At 43.6% G+C, this 17,913-nt stretch overlaps 1 protein-coding gene across 1 annotated transcript in view; it reads right to left on the minus strand.

The window, feature by feature from the left end:
* The window catches only part of COL28A1 (collagen type XXVIII alpha 1 chain), a gene marked incomplete at both ends in the record, with an annotated part of 159,468 nt that overhangs the window by 19,995 nt on the left and 121,560 nt on the right, over positions 1-17,913 (minus strand). Inside the window, 4 exon segments of the mRNA XM_082662419.1 lie at positions 1,820-1,856; positions 7,784-7,819; positions 7,909-7,989; positions 8,528-8,596. Of these exon segments, the coding sequence (XP_082518545.1) occupies positions 1,820-1,856; positions 7,784-7,819; positions 7,909-7,989; positions 8,528-8,596 (223 nt within the window).

The following is a 17,913-nucleotide window of genomic DNA, read 5'->3' on the forward strand; positions in this document are numbered from 1 at the left end:
AACATCACTGATTGATATCAGATGGGTGAGGGTAGGGGGGAGAGGGGCAAGGATGAACCTAAGGCCAGACTGTAACCTTCCTTTTCTGTGACCGTGAACACAGCTGACGATTGTCTCCCTTCTGGTTTCTATACCTGCCTTTTTAAAAAAATGATATATCACAAAAAAACAAACAAACCTCCCCCACAAAAAAAACAAAATGCTGTAGAGGATAAAACAATAAACAGCTAGCCAATTTCTAAGATTAAAAAATAAAATAGTATATATATATTTTTTGCGGTACTTGGGCCTCTCACTGCTGTGGCCTCTCCCGTTGTGGAGCACAGGCTCCGGACGCGCAGGATCAGCAGCCATGGCTCACGGGCCCAGCCGCTTCGCGGCATGTGGGATCTTCCCAGACCGGGGCACGAACCCGTGTCCCCTGCATCGGCAGGTGGACTTTCAACCACTGCGCCACCAGGGAAGCCCTAAAATAGTATTTTTAAAAGATTCGGCATCCCTGTGTATGCCTTCCTGATTCCATTTCCCTCCTCCATAAGAGATAACCACCATCCTAAATTTGCCCTTTATCATCTGACCATTTGTATTTAATCGGAATCTGAATGCTAATATTTCAGTCTTCAACCATATCCTTATGTGAAAATGAATACTTGCTCATTGGCGTGGCCGATGGGTAAAGTAATGGGATGAAACATTTTAATTGTGGGGGAAGGATTCAGGTCTTTAACTGGACCCAAGAGTAGCGGCCCCTAGCTACTCTGGTTTATGTCCCCAGTCACACCCTTAGTGACCACTAAAGTGGCTCTGATCTTATCAAGGAGGCCAGCAGTCCATCCATACTGTGAAACTGTTCCAGGGAAATGATCTCAGAACACTGGTCAGTAAACAACGTCTGTTTAGGGTTTATCATTCAAAGCAGTTGCCAGAGTTCCTTGGCAATAAAAATTATCAGGGTTCCACTGGTGTATTCATATCCTCAGGTTGCCCAGCAGCCCTGCCACGATAAATCCTCAGGAAACTGGCTGCTAGTTTACAGCGCTTCTAGAACTCAGGAGCAGTGTCTAAATCGGCCTGTCACCATAGAGAGTCCCAGGCTGCTTCTTAAGGTCTGGAAGTCTTTTGGGGGACAAGTCAGTTCTGGGGTTCTCTGTATGGAAGGATAATGATATTCCTGCCTCTGTCCGTTTTCAACACAGAAGTTACCTTCATTATCCATTAATTGCTTGCCTTTTGGCTAGTCTTTTTGCTTTACTTCCTTGTTCTGGTAACCCTGTTTTAAGTCTATTTCGCCATAGAAGCATTTAGATAGAGTTGTGACACAAGATGACCTCTGGACTCTGTCCTTTTGCCTCTGAAGTAGCAGGCTCTCTAGACGTAGGCCTCAAAACTCAATTTAGATAGACTTTTTGCTTCAGGAAAAACACAGACATTATCCTCACCAGCTAGGCTGGATTCACACACCAGTTAGGCCCCTGTAGTCCTGCTTCCTTTGTTGTTCTTTCCTTCTCAGGCTCAGGTAAATGTCACTGAATACAAATGAGCTCTGTGCTAACAAAAGGCCTGGCTGCCCACAGACCCAACTATCTTCACACTTCTTAACTACCCTGGGAACATGACTTTCTTTTCTTAAATCAGGATTCCCACATCCCCTCACACTGCTTCCTTTCAGTTTCCCACTGAAACTGAAAATGAGCTTGAAACTTTCCCATGAGCTCTACAGTATACATATTCTGGGTGAGCACATTATCTTGACAACACAGAACATAGTGGGGTTGGTACTTTAAAGTGATGGGTTTTTTTCTTGGTCATCAAATCTTACCACATATTTCAAAAATAAGCTTGGTGATTTCTTTTTTCTGGAGGAAAAGAGGAAAATGTATTAATTGTGTGACCATATTTTTTCCTATAGTCATGAAAGGTATGTCTTATTATAATCAGCATTGGGTTATTTGACTTAATCCTTCCACTGCAAAAAAAATACGTAGCACAGGGGCTTCCCTGGTGGCACAGTGGTTAAGAATCCGCCTGCCAATGCAGGGGACACGGGTTTGAGCTCTGGTCTGGGAAGATCCCACATGCTGTGGAGCAGCTAAGCCCGTGCTCCACAACTACTAAGCCTGCGCTCTAGAGCCCACGAGCCACAACTGCTGAGGCCATGAGCCACAACTACTGAAACCCGCACACCTAGAGCTCATGCTCAGCAACAAGAGAAGCCACCGCAATGAGAAGCCCGCGCACCACAATGAAGAGTAGCCCCCGCTCGCCACAACTAGAGAAAGCCCACGCGCAGCAACAAAGACCAAACACAGCCAAAAATAAATAAATTGAATAAATAAATAAATAATACATAGCACAGAGGTTAAAAGTTGCGTATAATATATCAGAATTGAAATGTGTTTGAGCTGTGAAATGTAATAACTCAGACTTGAAGTTCAAATTGCAGCTCCAGTATTTATCAGCTGTGTGACCTTGGGCATGAAGTGTCTGTGTCTCAGGGATGTGTCTGTGTGTCTGTGCCTAACAGTGTCTGTGTCTCAGGGATGTGGTGGGATTAAATGAGGTAACACACCCACAGGGTCTGGCCCCACAAAAGATGTACTACCTACAGTCGGCCCTCCATAGCCGTGGGTTCTGCATCCATGATACGGAGGACTGACTGTACTGCGCCATTTTATATGCGGGACTTGAGCATCCACGGATTTTGGTACCTACTGGGCTGGGCGTGGTGGGCGTGTCTGGGAACCGATCCCCTGCAGATTCTGAGGACAATAATGGTGTGGGCAATGTATGCTTTCAGTTACATGGTTTAACCCACATGTGCTGACAAACCAGGACAAGCACCAGGGCCAAAAGGGATCTCATCCAATGCTGTATTCCCTCCTTTTTTTCTGTACCAATACCCAAATTTGCAAGTCTTCGCTCCAGTTTCCTAATACCCTCACTTGGGCTCTTCCATGAAACCTCCCTGGGTTCCTGGATGCTCCTTCCAGGTCCCACTGCTCACCAGCTCCATCAGAAGGGCCTGAGATGAGCTGGGTACTAGGAATCAGTCTGCCAACATCCTGCCCTGCATGGCATGTTTACAAATGCCATGGGATGAGACTGAAGAAGTCAGGATTCTACATCTGCCAAAGACATGAAGCTGACAGGGATGATTAACTTAACAGATGAGAGAAGCAGAAGCCCAGAAAATCTCAACTGGAAAGAGCAGTGGACCTGTTCTAAGAAGATACAATGTAACAGTTGCAAAAGTAAAGTTTTAAAGGAGAAAACCTATAATGACAGAAGTGAGGTGAAGGTGACATAGACGGTAACATGGCTTAACCGAAGCAGGTACAGAGAATATTCAGGGCATTTTAATTTAATTTCTTTTTCTGTAAATTGAGTAAAAGCCAATGATTTCAAGTGGCTATACAAAAAGAACTCCCAATGTGAGATTTTAAAAATTATATGAAATGAAGGAGTCAACAGTTATCTTTTTTTTTTTAGGCCGTGTCATGCTTTTCCACATTTAGAGAGACATTTAATCTGAAACTAGAGTATGTCTGGAAAGGGGAAATGTCTATTAATATATTTATATTGTTATCTAGGAAGGGGAAATGTTATGTATTTAATATACTTGTCTTTAATTTTTTACAAGTGGAGAAAATACTTTTCACTAAGTTTTATGATTATAGTTTTTCACTTAACATTATGTAGTAATTAATTGCCCATATTATTAAGTATTCTGAAAAACTTGATTACTGAAGTCAGATGCATGGCCATTTTAAGGTTCTTGATGCAGACTGCCTTACAATCCTCCAGATAAGTGTAGTAACTGATGCCTCTAACAACAGTATATAAGAAAACCCATTTTGTTTTGGAGACACAACACTGGTTATTATTATTATATAATCTTTGCCACTTGATAGAGCAAAATGTCTCATTGTTTTAAATTACACTTACTGTTGGGAGGCTGAATTTTATATGTATGTTTCCAAGTTGTATTCTCTTATGCACAGTCTTTGTCTTTTGTCCGTTTCTTTCTATTAGAATGTTTGTCTTTTCTTGACTTGTAAGAGCAATTTATATATCAAGGTTACATTTTAATTCTTTTCACTGTGCTTTTATGGCATAACCAGGTCTAATATGCTTTAAGTAGTCATATATATATGTGTGTTTGTGTGTGTGTGTGTGTGTGTGTGTGTGTGTGTGTGTGTGTGTGTGTAAATCTTTTCCTTGTATTCTTTGCTTTTAAGTCACTGGAATAGTTTCACCCTTTCCATTAAAATTGCTGAATGACCACGTTGGCTACTCAGTGCCAATGATGAAGGCATCAAGTTTATACCCCTCAAAGGACTCACGTTTACATGAGTCTAGTAAGAAGGAGGCAAATAAATACTTTTGTAAGTACTATTCTATTGGCTTGGAGCTAAGGAACCACGCTGGTCTGCCGGCAATACCAGGGATGGGAGAGTGGGTGTGGGCCTGTGGTCCAGGGACGTTAGGCAGACTCTGACCGGGGTGGGGTGGGGAGAGGAGGAGAAAAAGCTTTCCAGGCAGAGGATGGAACGCACAAAGTGCAGTGCACTGGAGTACTTGATTAAACTTGTGACTCAGGGAACGTGACTGAAAGAATGACAGGAAATGTGAAAGACAGATGGACTTTAGAAAGCCTTTGTGTCATGCTGAAGAGTGTGGACTTATCCTGAGCACTGAGAAGAGACATGGTCCGTACCAGAGAAGAAAGGTGATTGTGGCAGCCAGTGGAGGGGTCTGAGGTTCCTGTATAGTTCAGGCAAAGAAGATAACACTAGGAAGCCGTGGTGGTATTGATGGATGGGAAGGAATGACCTGGAGGGACATTTCAAAAGGAGTTGAAGGGGGTTGGTGAGTAATTGGAAAGAAGGATGAGGGAAAGGAGTCTAGGAGGCAAATGATAACGGCACTGCTCTTTGCGATAGGGAGGGATGGAACAGGGGCAGGTTGAAGCTAATGAAGGTCACTGGTTCAGCTTGATTCTGGCTGGGTTTGAGGCACTTGTGGGACACCCAGCTGGCGATGTCCAGTAGGCAGTAGGATGTGAGGTCTGGTGCTCAGGAGAGGGGTTCAAGCTGGAGGCAGATTGAAGAAATGCCAGCGTACAGTTGGCTGTTGAAACAGGGATGGCAGACGAGATTGCGTGGAGCAGAGCTTCTCTGCCTTTTTTAACCCCTCCCTACCCCCTTTTGTCAAGCATATTCTTTTCTATATTTATAACATAAAAAGATTTTTTCATTCTCCATAGAACTTTACTGTAATATTAAATTAGCCTTTTCAAACTGTACATCCCCCCGACTTTTTTTTTTTTTTTTTTTGCGGTACGTGGGCCTCTCACTGTTGTGGCCTCTCCTGTTGTGGAGCACAGGCTCAGCGGCTCCATGGCATGTGGGATCCTCCCAGACCGGGGCACGAACCCGCGTTCCCTGCATCGGCAGGCGGACTCTCAACCACTGCGCCACAAGGGAAGCCCCATCCCCCTGACTTTGATAGCTGTCCCTCCCTGAGGGTTTGAAGACTGGGAAGAAAAGACTGAGGGCAGACACTGGGAAACACTGACATTTAAGGGACACACGGAGAAACAGTCTTTCTGAAGCAATTTGGTGTGAATGATTAAAAACCTGAACTCCATCAATGGTATTTGCCTCTTAAAAGAGGGCTTTGTTAGTCTGGACTGAATCTGCCACTGAGAGTGTTTGGGAATATATTTGATCAGGGAGAGAATGGGGGTGGGGAGAGGAAAGGTGCCTTCCAAGAACAGCCTTCATGGGGGAGTAGCTGGGATTTGGCGTCAGACAAGCCAGCTTTGGCTCTAAGGGCTCTGTTACTTGTTATTGAGGTGTCTTGGGGCGTATCGTTCAAGCTTTCTGCGTGACTTGGCGTGCCCTTATCTGGAGGAAGACACTACTACCTACCTCATGGGCTGTCATGTGGATTCATGTGGGTTCTGGGCGAGAGGGGGCCGCGGCTTATAGCCTGTCCCCTTCTCCCTGCACCCTCTCCCCACCGGCCCTGTGCTGCACCGGGCCTTAGCCAGCACTTATGCGGTGAAGCCAAGCTCTGTCAAATCCCCCCAGATGCCTGCCTCTTGGCTACCTCGTGCATACAGGCCAGTGCTGTCAGCTTCCAAACTTGGGGCCCTTCGGGGCAATTCTGAGACCCTGTGTATCCAGAGTGCAGTACAGAGGGGGGCGTTCGCTCAGGGTGGTCACTCCTCACCTGGGGGAAGGGGTGTAACTGGAGAAGGACTAGAAGTCCAGGGGTCCAGAGTGGGGGCCGTACTTTACATGGGCCCCCCCAGGCACCCTGCAGTACTGGGTCAGGGTGGTATTGATATGAAGGAGGCTGTCACATATAAGAATCTCATTTAATGCTGACCTTGGCTTTCTAAATGCTACAAAAAGGGAAGAGTGAAGGAAAAGAGAATTGGCATCAAACCATACCTGATTTTGTCTGCTCTGGACCCACATATCACTTCTATCACAGCATTTATCAAACTATAGGTGAACATCCTTTGCTTGTCTTTCTCTCCCGTTAGGCTGTGATCTCCTTGAGTCCAGAGACATAGTCTCTTACTCTCAACTATCCCCCCAGTGCCTGTCTTAGATCCTGACCCAGGGTAGGTGCCCAATAAACGTTGGTGAAGTGAATGAACAACTGCATGGATGAAGGAAACCAGTTCCCCTCACCATGTTGGGACAGGAGGGAGGGTATACACCTATGGGAAACATTCCTCTGGGCACTTTACGTATACCCTCCTCTGCTACTTTAGGGAGAAATTGCTGCATATATAGCTGCTTCATCCTCCATAGGCATCTGGGGAGGGTCTGACTTCTGGTGGGGAACAACAAAGAGAAAAAGGCAGATGGGCCATAAAACCATGCACAGTTCTGTTTGTCACACGTCCAGCTCTCGCCTTCACCCTTGAACTCCCACCCCTGGGTTTTCCTGGCACTATACATAAGGTCAACATGCCCAGACCATGACCCACCAAAGAATCAAAAAGGGAAAAAGCCTACTTAGTGCTCTGTGGTGACCTAAATGGGAAGGAAATCCAAAAAAAGAGGGGATATATGTATACATATGGCTGATTCACTTCTCTGTACAGTAGAAACTAACCCAACATTGTAAAACAACTATACTCCAATTTTAAAAAAAGAGAGGGGGGAGAGAAGGTCCCTATTTCTCCTCAACTCCAGGAGATGTAGTGTCTCAAAGTTAGAAAGGAAGAAGTAGACTTTGCTATAGAAATTCTAGAACTTTCCCATCCTGTGGGACTTTCAGGGGTCAGCTTTTTATTTGTAGTGGTGCAAACAAAAGAGAACAAAAGAGAGAACAGGGAAAGTTTGTACATCATCACAAATATTTGTTGAATAGGTGAATCAGTACAGAAAAGTAATCCCAATTTTGTGATTGCTGTTGTCCTCAGAGCACTTCTTAAAGGAACTCGTTCAGGAAAAAAAGAGCCCGCGTGCTGAAATGTGAAGGATCATGTACAAGAAAAAGTCCCTTGCTCATGTGGCTTCTTTTAAACAGCTCACCTCCTTGTTAACCTTTCTACGGGGGGGTGGGCAGTTATATCTCTACCACAAGGCTGGATAAGGGCACTGGGTGTTATGTCTCCCTCACATTCGGGTTCAATTACCTCCTGCATATATGTCAGCACTAATTCTGTGTCAAAAGAAGTCACTTCTAAAGCTAAAACACAAATGCAATCATTTTGTGAGCACAAACCCCTCAATTACCCTCCAGGATTGATACTCACTGTCAGTCCTCGGTCTCCTCTTGGACCTTGTAACCCCTACTTAGTGGAAGAAGAGTAACAGTCAATGTAGGTTGGAAGCAGTTACTGTGTACAGTTACCATAAGATGTTAAAAATCACTTCTTGCCTGTTTTCCTTGGGGTCCGGTATCTCCAGTTTCCCCTTTATCCCCTTTCTTTCCCACATCGCCCCGTTCTCCATGCTCTCCCTTTATAATACAATGAAAAGATAAGCTTAGAATGTGAATATTAACGCCAAATAAGAAGAACCCTAAAGTTTTATTTCTTTGCAACTGTGGTACCTCTTGAAGACCTGTGGTTCTTGTTGATATGAATACACTATATGAAAAAAAATAGGGAGACATTTTATTTACATCCCTCCAGGTACCATAATCTAATTCATGATGAACTCGGGACCTCAAGGTGAGGAGACCATGAGATGCCCTCCAATTAGCTCACTGCCTTGAGGAACTTCAACTGTTATACAGGTTTACACCTGAGTTATCTGGTATCTTCTTCATGGTAGTTGTAAGGATTTATTCCTTATCATCTGGCTTTTGAGTTTGAAGAAAATGAGATTTCATAAAGTAAACATGTTTGTAGTTAGGAAAAGAAATACATACGCATTCACTCTGAAATGGATTTTTTTCCTCTGAGCTTTGTTAAGGAGAAGAGTGTCAAGTGCATGTGAGCTCTTCCAGAGTTCAAGTTAAGCTACTGAGATCCTAAACCTAAGCATTTCTCTTAGGTCCTGCCGGGGAGGCCATGGCCTGTCATGCCCTTTGGCCCCAGGAAGCCTTGAGGTCCTTGCTCCCCCTGCACTCAATATGTGAAAGGGATGCTCCTGTTAATTTCCCAAGATATTTCTCAGAATATACTTTCGGTCTGATATACATCTGCACTTTCAAAACTGCATTATCTAAATTTGGGAGGAAATACACATATAAGTCAGATGGGCTCAATACTTTGGTAGTAAAAATTTAACTACTTATCTGGGGTGGAAGTGAGGGAGTTGGTTTATAGCATTTGTCTGTTTCTGTGGTGTAAATACTTCCGCCTTTGCCAATTTCAAACTGTGAACTTGACATCAACCGGTTCACAAGTAACAGGCAGCTGTTACTGATATTTCAGTCATGATATTACTGGTAATTTTTATAATCTTCTTTACATTTTCTATATTTTTGATATGTTGAAAGTATGTATTATCTTAATAATGGAGTACAAGAGGATTTAACAGCATCTCTCCCCAATTAATGCCAAGGAGTGTTTATATAATTCACCGTACACTCTTTGTTCCATACCTGATCATTTGTAGCAACGTAAATCCATTTATCTAAATTCAATACCTCCTAAATTTGGAAAATAAAAATCTTTTCCTTTCAGTACTTGTTTTTAACTTTCCCCGTCATATCTTAACATTATCTGCCATTCCTGTACCCCCATCTTCAAAGCCACACAGGTTTAAAAGGTGTTCATGATGTTGAACATGAAACAGGAATAATCACTAACAAGTATACAAAAGTCATAGCGCTGATGCTGCTTGGATCAGCAACCCCTACTTTAGATCATTATTAGCAGTGAGTCTGTGGCGAAGGTTTGAAGGACCATGGGCTCCCGGGATTTGATTTGCTTACCTTTAGCATCTTTCTCAAAGGTATCCTGACCATGCCCACTAGAATCACTGGTACGCTCAATAAAAACCTCAGACCAACTTAATGAGAATCAAAGATGGAGGTAGGGGTATAATATGCATTTTGCCATAGGCTTGCAAAGGCTGGAGATCCAAGGCTCCAGAGGCAGGATGGGCTTTAGAAGGTCACTCCTGGAAGGGGCCACAGAGGGTTGCTTGGAGACCATTGTAACTTCAAGTATCAGCATTCCTGAGCCCCTTGTTGTAGCTCATTGGCTTTCAAGCTTTTTAAAAACAGAACCGTTTCTTTTTAAAAGTGTTATAGTGAAATATTTCAGACACAAAATTTTATATGGAAAAAGACAAACACTGATATAACACCATATTAAAAACTTAAATAGTACAGATACCATTGAAATCCCCAATGTACCTAATCCCCTTCCCTGAAGGAGAGAGGAAACCTCTCTCTGAAATTGATATGCAACACTCATATCTCCGTTTTTATGCTTTAACTACACGTGTATATTCTAAAACAATGCACAATATTGTTTTTTATATTTAAACTTCAAATAATCGATACATTTATGCATCTAATTTGTATTTTAAATCTCAACACTATCGATTTGAAATTTATCTGTGTACATATATGTAGTTCTAGTTTGTTAATTTTCTCTGCTCTACAGCATTCCATTAAATAACTAGACTACATTATCCTAGTGATGGGCATTTAGATTGTTTCCAGTATTTCCCTATTACAAATAATGCTTCAGCAAATAGTCTTGTATATATCTTTGCACACATCCCTAGGAGCGAACTCTTTCATTGTAACAAATCTTATACAGTAGAGTACAAAATAAAATGAATATAAGTGGAGAGTCTCTTGTTGGTAAATGAAGTGCTCAGTTCTTCCTGCATCCATCCCTATCCCCTAGCCAAGCTGGCTTGGCTAAACTCTGAGGCCCTTTTCATCTCTGTCATGTAGTATTTCTAAATGGACGGCAGGTAGTGGGGTGTAGGTTTGCCTCCTCATTTAAGCTCCAGAGGTCTCATAGCTAGTTCTTTACTGTGGTCAGATTGCAGAGAACTCATTTACTGAATGTCTTTTTCACCCTGTTAACACTTGAGCCAAACACAACGCTCTAGCATAGAGGGCTCCCAGTGAATATTTATGCAGTGATGTGCACAGATGTCTCAGGTCTATCCAAGGAGACTCCCCCCTGAAGAAGGAGTGCCCCTTAGGTGCTTAGCTGGTTAGAGGAGACAGGCCGGGATCATTGGTCTGCTCTATTCACTTTACAGAACAGTCCCCAGGAAACCTGGAGCCCCAGAAACTTGGATAGGGATTAGAGCCAGTTAAGTAAGCCCCAAACAGTAAAGCGACACTCTGATTCCAAGCTGGAGATTCAAGCAGGACAAAGCAGAGGAGAAAAATCTGTTCTGTTTCTAAAGATTGCACTGCCAACACAGGCGTAATGAAGAGGAATAGGTGGGAATATATGGGTAACACAGCCCAACCTCATTACACTTACTGGAAAACATGCTCTACCAAGAGTGATCTGCAGCCTCATCCTGAATATGAAAGATAGAAGGGTCTGTCTACATACAGACTAGCCTGTCATACAGATTAGGTAGCCAGCCCACAGAGTGCGATGAAGATTCCTGCCTGAGATGCTGCCATTCTCTGTTCTCATTCAAAAGTAAATTAAAAACAAAAATTACAAGGAAGGTATCCTCTGAAGAAAGATGTATCAGTAAATGACACTTCGGCATAAATTAGCGATCTCAGATTTTTTGTGGAGGGGAATAAGGACATCTTCATTCAACCAACCAGGTCCCTGGTTGAAAGGTGGTTTGGGGTTGTCAAGGCTATGCTTGAGAGCACGGGTACCTGAGTTGCGGGGTCAGGAGGGTTCCTAGCCAGGTGTCGGGGAGATTAGAGGTTCTTGGGAGAAATCTGTAGCTGGCTTTGTTCCAACCCCAAAGGACAGAATAGTGTGAAAAACAAAGGGGCTGGGACTATGGCGTGATGGTGAATTACCACTGGGGATTATATATTTAGAAAAAGTGGGTTCAGAAAGAACTCGATACCTTTCTGACAATTATTCAGAATAATTATTTATTTTACAACCTTTTAGATTCCCACAGCAGCTAATCTAGAGCATGTTCAATAAATGTTTATGACTGACTAGGTGCTTTTGAGAAATGACACAATTTTCTTGTGAAGTTAAAAGCTACTGTGGCTTCATTGCCATGCCCTGGGGGGGAAAGCCTCAGAATAGCCAATTATCATGTTAGAATCAGCTCCATGTTCAGGAATTTATTTTGCATTACTTCATAATATAGACATTTTATATATAATTGTTAACATTGTACTTATTCCAGGCAGCTGGATTTCCCTATAATAAAGGCTTTTTCTTTTTTTTCTTTTTAATCACCAGTTTCCCTTCAAAATACTTGAAGGCTTCTTAAGTAGACTATCTGGCTGAAAGCCTTTAGCAAGTAAGTCCATGCCTTGGCTTGGCAGAGGTGAATACTATCCAATCAGATTTTTTTCCTTACAAGTCTCAGGAAAATGATAGGCAATGATTTCAGGATGGGTCGGAAGCCACTGCACAAAAGAACCTGTCTATCTGAAGATATATAATTAAGTCCACATTTCAAACCCAGCTTCTTAACCACTATATCTCAGTCTTAGATCTTTTCTGCTAAAGTTGTGATCATTTTAATTTTGCAGATGATTGCTTATTCTCTGGGAGAGAGAGTTCTAAGGGTAATGCACAACTACCTGAATATTTTAATAGATTTGTGTGACGTGCGTATTACCGGTACGTCAGGAAACAACAGTGTTTCTTTCCAAATGTTTTCTCAGTAAGGTGCTATAAGGAAAAAAATCAAATTCATAGATGAGCCAAAAAATATAAAATGGATGTCTGGCTTCCTCTTAGGATGTAGAAAACTAGGCTGCTTTTATTCTTAAAACCTCACCAAAGTTGCTAACTAATCTATGAAATCGCAACTTTCCTTGAATCTACCATAGAGCTGTGGTTGCAGAGCCACCAGCTTACACAAAATCTAAGGAAACACAGGCTCCTCCAAGGAGAGACAGGACATGGGCACTTACCTGCTGGCGATGACAGATGTCATACAAGCTAATAAGAAGAATTCAGCTAAAATTCTTAACAAATTGCTGAGTGTGGGCTACTTGGAGAAGACAAAACTCCTGGGAGCTCCAGGCACAAGGCAAATTCATACCCACCCACCCACTCTCTTCTGGGACCTCACCAGTGCTCAAGAGAGAGACTGGGGACAGGGCAAGTCCCGAAGTTTCCCTAGTGGGGCAGACTTAGGGGAGGGAGGCAGCAGCCTCCCAGGGGAAGGCCCGAAGCCCCCATGGGACAAAAATCAAAACAGCTAGGGGAAGTGAAGCAAACCTTTAGGGCACAGATGACAATCCATGGCAGCTGAGGGAAGGAAACAGACTAAAGCCTGCAGGAATGAATCCTGGGCCCGGACATTTAGACACTAAAGGTCCTCTCTCTATGGCCCTCAGGGCAGCGTCTTTTTTAATAACCCAAGAACTGTCAGCCATGTATGGCAAGGGTTTTCAAAACAGCTCCCATGGAAATTTCCATGAGCTGGACCAAGATGCTACTAATATTAATATTGATGACTACATTCATTTCCTATTGCCCCTATAATGAATGACCACAAATTTAGTGGCTTAAAATGACATAAATTTGTTCTCAGACAGTTCTGGAAGTTAGAAGTCCAGATCAGTTTCACTAGGCTAAAGTCGAGGTGTTGGTAAGGCTGGTTTCCCCTGGACACACTGAGGGGAGCAGCCGTTTCCCCTGATTTCCTCAGCTTCCAGGGGTCACCTGTGTTCTTTAGCTGGTGGCCCCTTCCTCCATCTTCCTCCCCTTCATCACCTCTGATTCCATCATCACATCGCCTCTTCCACAGTCTCTTCTCCCTCTGTCTCCCCCTTTATAAGGACACTCATGATTAAATGTAGGGCCTACAAATAACCCAGGATAATCTTCCCATCTCAAAATACCTAACTTAATCACATCTGCAACCTTCCTTCTGCCATGTAAGGTAATATTCACAAATTCTAAGAATTAGGACGTGAACATTTTTAGGGGCCATTATTCAGCTTACCACAGTGGCTTTTTCCATATTCGTGCAAAAAGAAAGTTAATTATTATAATTTTTTTTTGTAATTTACCTTAATGTAATTCAGTTTAAACAGTACCATGAATGTGTGTATGTGCAAGTTAATTTACACTCTAGGGGTGCTGAGTGAACACTTGAAATACTGTAATCAGTAGTCCACACTTCAAAGACAGGTGACTCGACTCTTGCTATCTGAATTGGCTCCACAAGGATGATAGAAACAATTTATCCCTGGGGGAAAAAAGGGGCGTTCAAGACGTGTGGTAGCTGGAAGTGTCGTATAGGCCCTTTCCTCTGTTGTAAGTCAGGTATAATAGCCAGGTGGGCCCACACCCCCATGAATGCTTCTGGTAGAGTACCCTAAATTCTAGAACTCATTCAGAACAGGTGCCTCTTACCCTCATCCCATAATAAAGAATCCCTGGTGGCACAGTGGTTGAGAGTCCGCCTGCCTATGCAGGGGACACGGGTTCGTGCCCCGGTCCGGGAAGATCCCACATGCCGTGGAGCGGCTGGGTCCGTGAGCCATGACTGCTGAGCCTGCGCGTCCGGAGCCTGTGCTCCGCAATGGGAGAGGCCACAGCAGTGAGAGGCCCGCGTACCGCAAAAAAAAAAAAAAAAAAAAAAAAAAAAGTCCTGTCACCTGATCTGATTAAGAGGTTAGTTGGTCCCATCATAAGAACATTGTTGTCATTGCCTCAGAGGGATCATTTTAGGCAAAGTACTTGTTAAAGTACTTAAAGAGACAGAATGGAATTTGGACCCAGTTTTCAGTACGTGTTTTTGTGCCTACTTGTTAATAAGTAGCTGAACATAGGGTAGAATTCTGTCTGAAACTTGCTTTAACTGAAGCATGGCACCTAACAGGAAGTTTGTCTAGGAGAAGGCAGGTCACTCCTGCTGACTTCTAATCTTCAGAGACTACCGACAGTCACTGAAAAGAATCTGACAAATTGTGAATGTCCATAGTGGCCTAGTTCAGCTCACAACAGTCATAGCCAAATGTGCTCGATTTGGCCATATTTCCCCCCAGTCATTTTTCTTAAATTTTAGTCCCTACTTCCACTTTTCTGTTTATAACTACCAGCAGATGATAAAGTAATGAAACAAGTAGCAACATGAATATTTGCAAATAATTTCAGCAAAAGCCAAGCCACTTCACGGGACTCTGATTGTTTCATGGACACGTGTGCTAACTGTTAGGATGTTCTATCCAACTCACAGAATTTAGTCCCGTTTTCCAGTAACAAGATGGTTCTTAGCATAAAATCTAGAATTAAATACATTGATAGGTCACAGTGCAAAGAGCATCATAGCTTAGAGGGTTTTCATCAGCTGGATTCAGTTGCATAAATTGACTTATCCTGTCCTCCTGCCTAAATAGCCGCCCGTAAAACCTGCCACATTTCATGAATATCTTGCATGGCATTTGAATACACTTGACCACAAATGATAAATACAAAATGACAAGGTCGGCTTTATGGCAGCTCCTCTGCTAGAGAGAGGGGACTCTGGATGCTCCCTTTGCTGGCCATCTCCATGGTGCAACCTGCTGGTTTCCCTCCTGAGTTTCTCGTGGTTGGTTTGTGTCATCGTCGGTTTGTGTTTTAGAACTCCGGTGTCTCTCACGGTGCTCTCTGTGCCCTCAAGGCAGATGTTTGCCTCGGACCCTTATTCCTGTCCACATCCATGGTGACCCTCTGGGGATAACCCCCAGTTCTCTAATCGCCAGTCTTATCCCGGTCTCTAAGCTCCAGACGTAACATGATATCTGCTCTCTAGACCATTCCTCCTGCTGGCCATTTCGGAACCAAAACTGTCAAATACAGAAACTCTCCTTCGCCACGTCTGCCTTTCTTCCTGGCTTTCCCTCTTTCACTCACCTCTCAGTCTTCCAGGCTTGGGGTTCTTTTTCCGTTCTGACCTAATCTGTGCTCCCAGAACACGTTCATCCCATCTGTGGGCAAGTCCCAGGAGTCTTCCCTGACTCGCCCTCCCCCCAGTCAAGAGTAATTCCCCCAGATCTACCTACCCCTCGCCTGTAGCCTGTCTCAGAACAGGTTTGGATGCTCGTATCCTTTCTGTCCTGCTTATCTTAAACTCCCAAAATTGAAGCACTTCATCTTACTTATCTTCCCACCCTCTGAGGTACTAATTCCAGGGCCCTGCATATCGCCCTGAGCTAGAGACAGGCCAGCTTGTCTTGTGGAGGCGAGCCATCTCTTTGGTAGAAGTTGCCTAGAGACCATGCATCCTAATCTCTGTCTTGTTGAGCCTCACAAACCCCCATGGGTACCTCGGTAAATTTCATGATGAGCATTTGGGATCCATGTGGAAAAGAGATAACAAGGTAGAGATGCATGGAAAAGTGCCAGCAGAGATTTCCTCTTGTGGGTCAACCAAAGGAGGTACTGGGTTGGCCAAAAAGCTCACTCAGGCTTTCTATAAGATGGTACCGAAAACCCGGACGAACTTTTGGGCCAACCCATTGTTTATAAGCAGGTCGACTTTATTTATATGTCCTGTGGCACTAGCCCGGGAGACAGTTGAACAAAGCAGGTGAGGAGTTTGCCACAAGTCAGAAAACCACAGCGACTCATTGAAGAAGGCTTCTGCTGACTGCACAGGCTGCTCCAGCCGGGCTGCGAGGGTGCAGGCTCAGTGGGAATGCTGGCCTGTACCACCACAGCTGCTACCACAGCAGCAGGACATGGAGCCTCCTGCTTCCGGGCCTCCTGGCCCAGTGTTCAGTCCCTGTGTTTGCTGAATGAAAGGATTCCAGGAAATGGTATATGCTTTCAAATGACTCTTCTCTTTGCCATATATCCCTTCATTAACACACAAGAATTGACCCAGAAGCAGCAGTGTGCTGATTTAATACTGAGGTAGGCTGAATAATGGCCGCCAAAGCCATGCAGGGCCTAATGCCTGAAACCTGTGAATGTTATCTTGCTTAGGGGAGAAAAGGTTTTGGCAGATGTGACTAAGTTAAGGATCTTGGGTGGGGAGATTATCTTGAACTATCTGGGTGGGTCCTAAGTGCAGTCGCACATAGTCTTACAAAAGAGAAGCAGAGAGAGACTTAGCTGGCAGAAGAGAAGAAGGTCTGGTTGATTGAAACAGCAAAACAGAGGCGGAGAGAGAAGATGTAAACCACTGGCTTTGAAGATAGAGGAAGGGGCCATAAACCAAGGAATACAAAGAATGTGGCCCCAGACTCTGGTAAAGCCAAAAGGAAATAGAATCCAGCCCCCACCCCCAGTTTCTGGACTCCCTGTCAATGCCTTGACTGTAGCCCCGTAAGATTCATTTTAGACTTCTGAGCTCCAGCACTGAAAAAGAATAAATTGGTATTGTATTAAATCACTGAATTTGTAGTAGTTTGTTACAGCAGCCATAAGAAACTATCACAGATAGGAATCTTATGGTTCCTCCCACCTTTAGCAGATCAGATCACAACACAGAACATTTTGCATTAAATTACCAAGAAATAATTTGGCTCAGAAATCATTTGTATTTCAAGTTGTCAGAAGGTGAAAATTCGAACATTGAAATGAGGAGGCTGTGAGCTGCGCCCAGGGTGGCTTTGGATTTTGCAGGCAAAGACTGTTCTCTGAGAAGTGATGCTCTTCTATGGCTTTTCTCTCTCCAGGAGAGAAAGCAATGCTGAAAAATATTTCACACCAAAGGGAAGTCAGTGTACGACTTTGCCTTTGCAGCATAGTTGGAAATTGGCAGAAGGCTGAGTCACTAAGGATGATGGTTCAGATTCAACAAGTCCATCCCTTCTAAACTTGCCCTGGCTCAGATGCACATCACCTGTGGACTAAACTGTTACAATAGCTTCTTAATCCATGTCTTTATTTCTGCTCCTATGCCTCTATACCAGAGATTCTCAACTGTGGGGCAGGGGGAGGAGATGCTACAGGAGACCCAGAGGATGCAATGGGAGGAGCATATTTCCAACTACACAATCCACCTGCTACCCTCACACCACTACCTAAAAAGGGAACAGTGAGAATAGTTGCTGATGGAGTGTTCTGGACATGTGAATGGTATGGAGGCAAAAGAATGAGAAGCATTGTTCCAAATTAAATAACAAATATACTAAAACATTCAACTGGCTGTGTCACACCTGTTCTTAAAACTCTTCCACGTTTTATACCCAAGAGAAAGGAAAACATAAAAATGTGCCCACGGATGTTCATAACAGAATTATTTACGATAGCCAAAAAGTGGAAACAAGACAAATGTTCAACAGAAGACAAATGGATAAACAAAATGTGGTATATCCATACAATGCAGTATTATTTGGCCATAAAAAGGA

The sequence above is a fragment of the Grampus griseus genome (genome assembly GCF_964374135.1).
Source record: "Grampus griseus genome assembly, chromosome: 9".
Classification (NCBI taxonomy): Eukaryota; Metazoa; Chordata; class Mammalia; order Artiodactyla; family Delphinidae; genus Grampus; species Grampus griseus.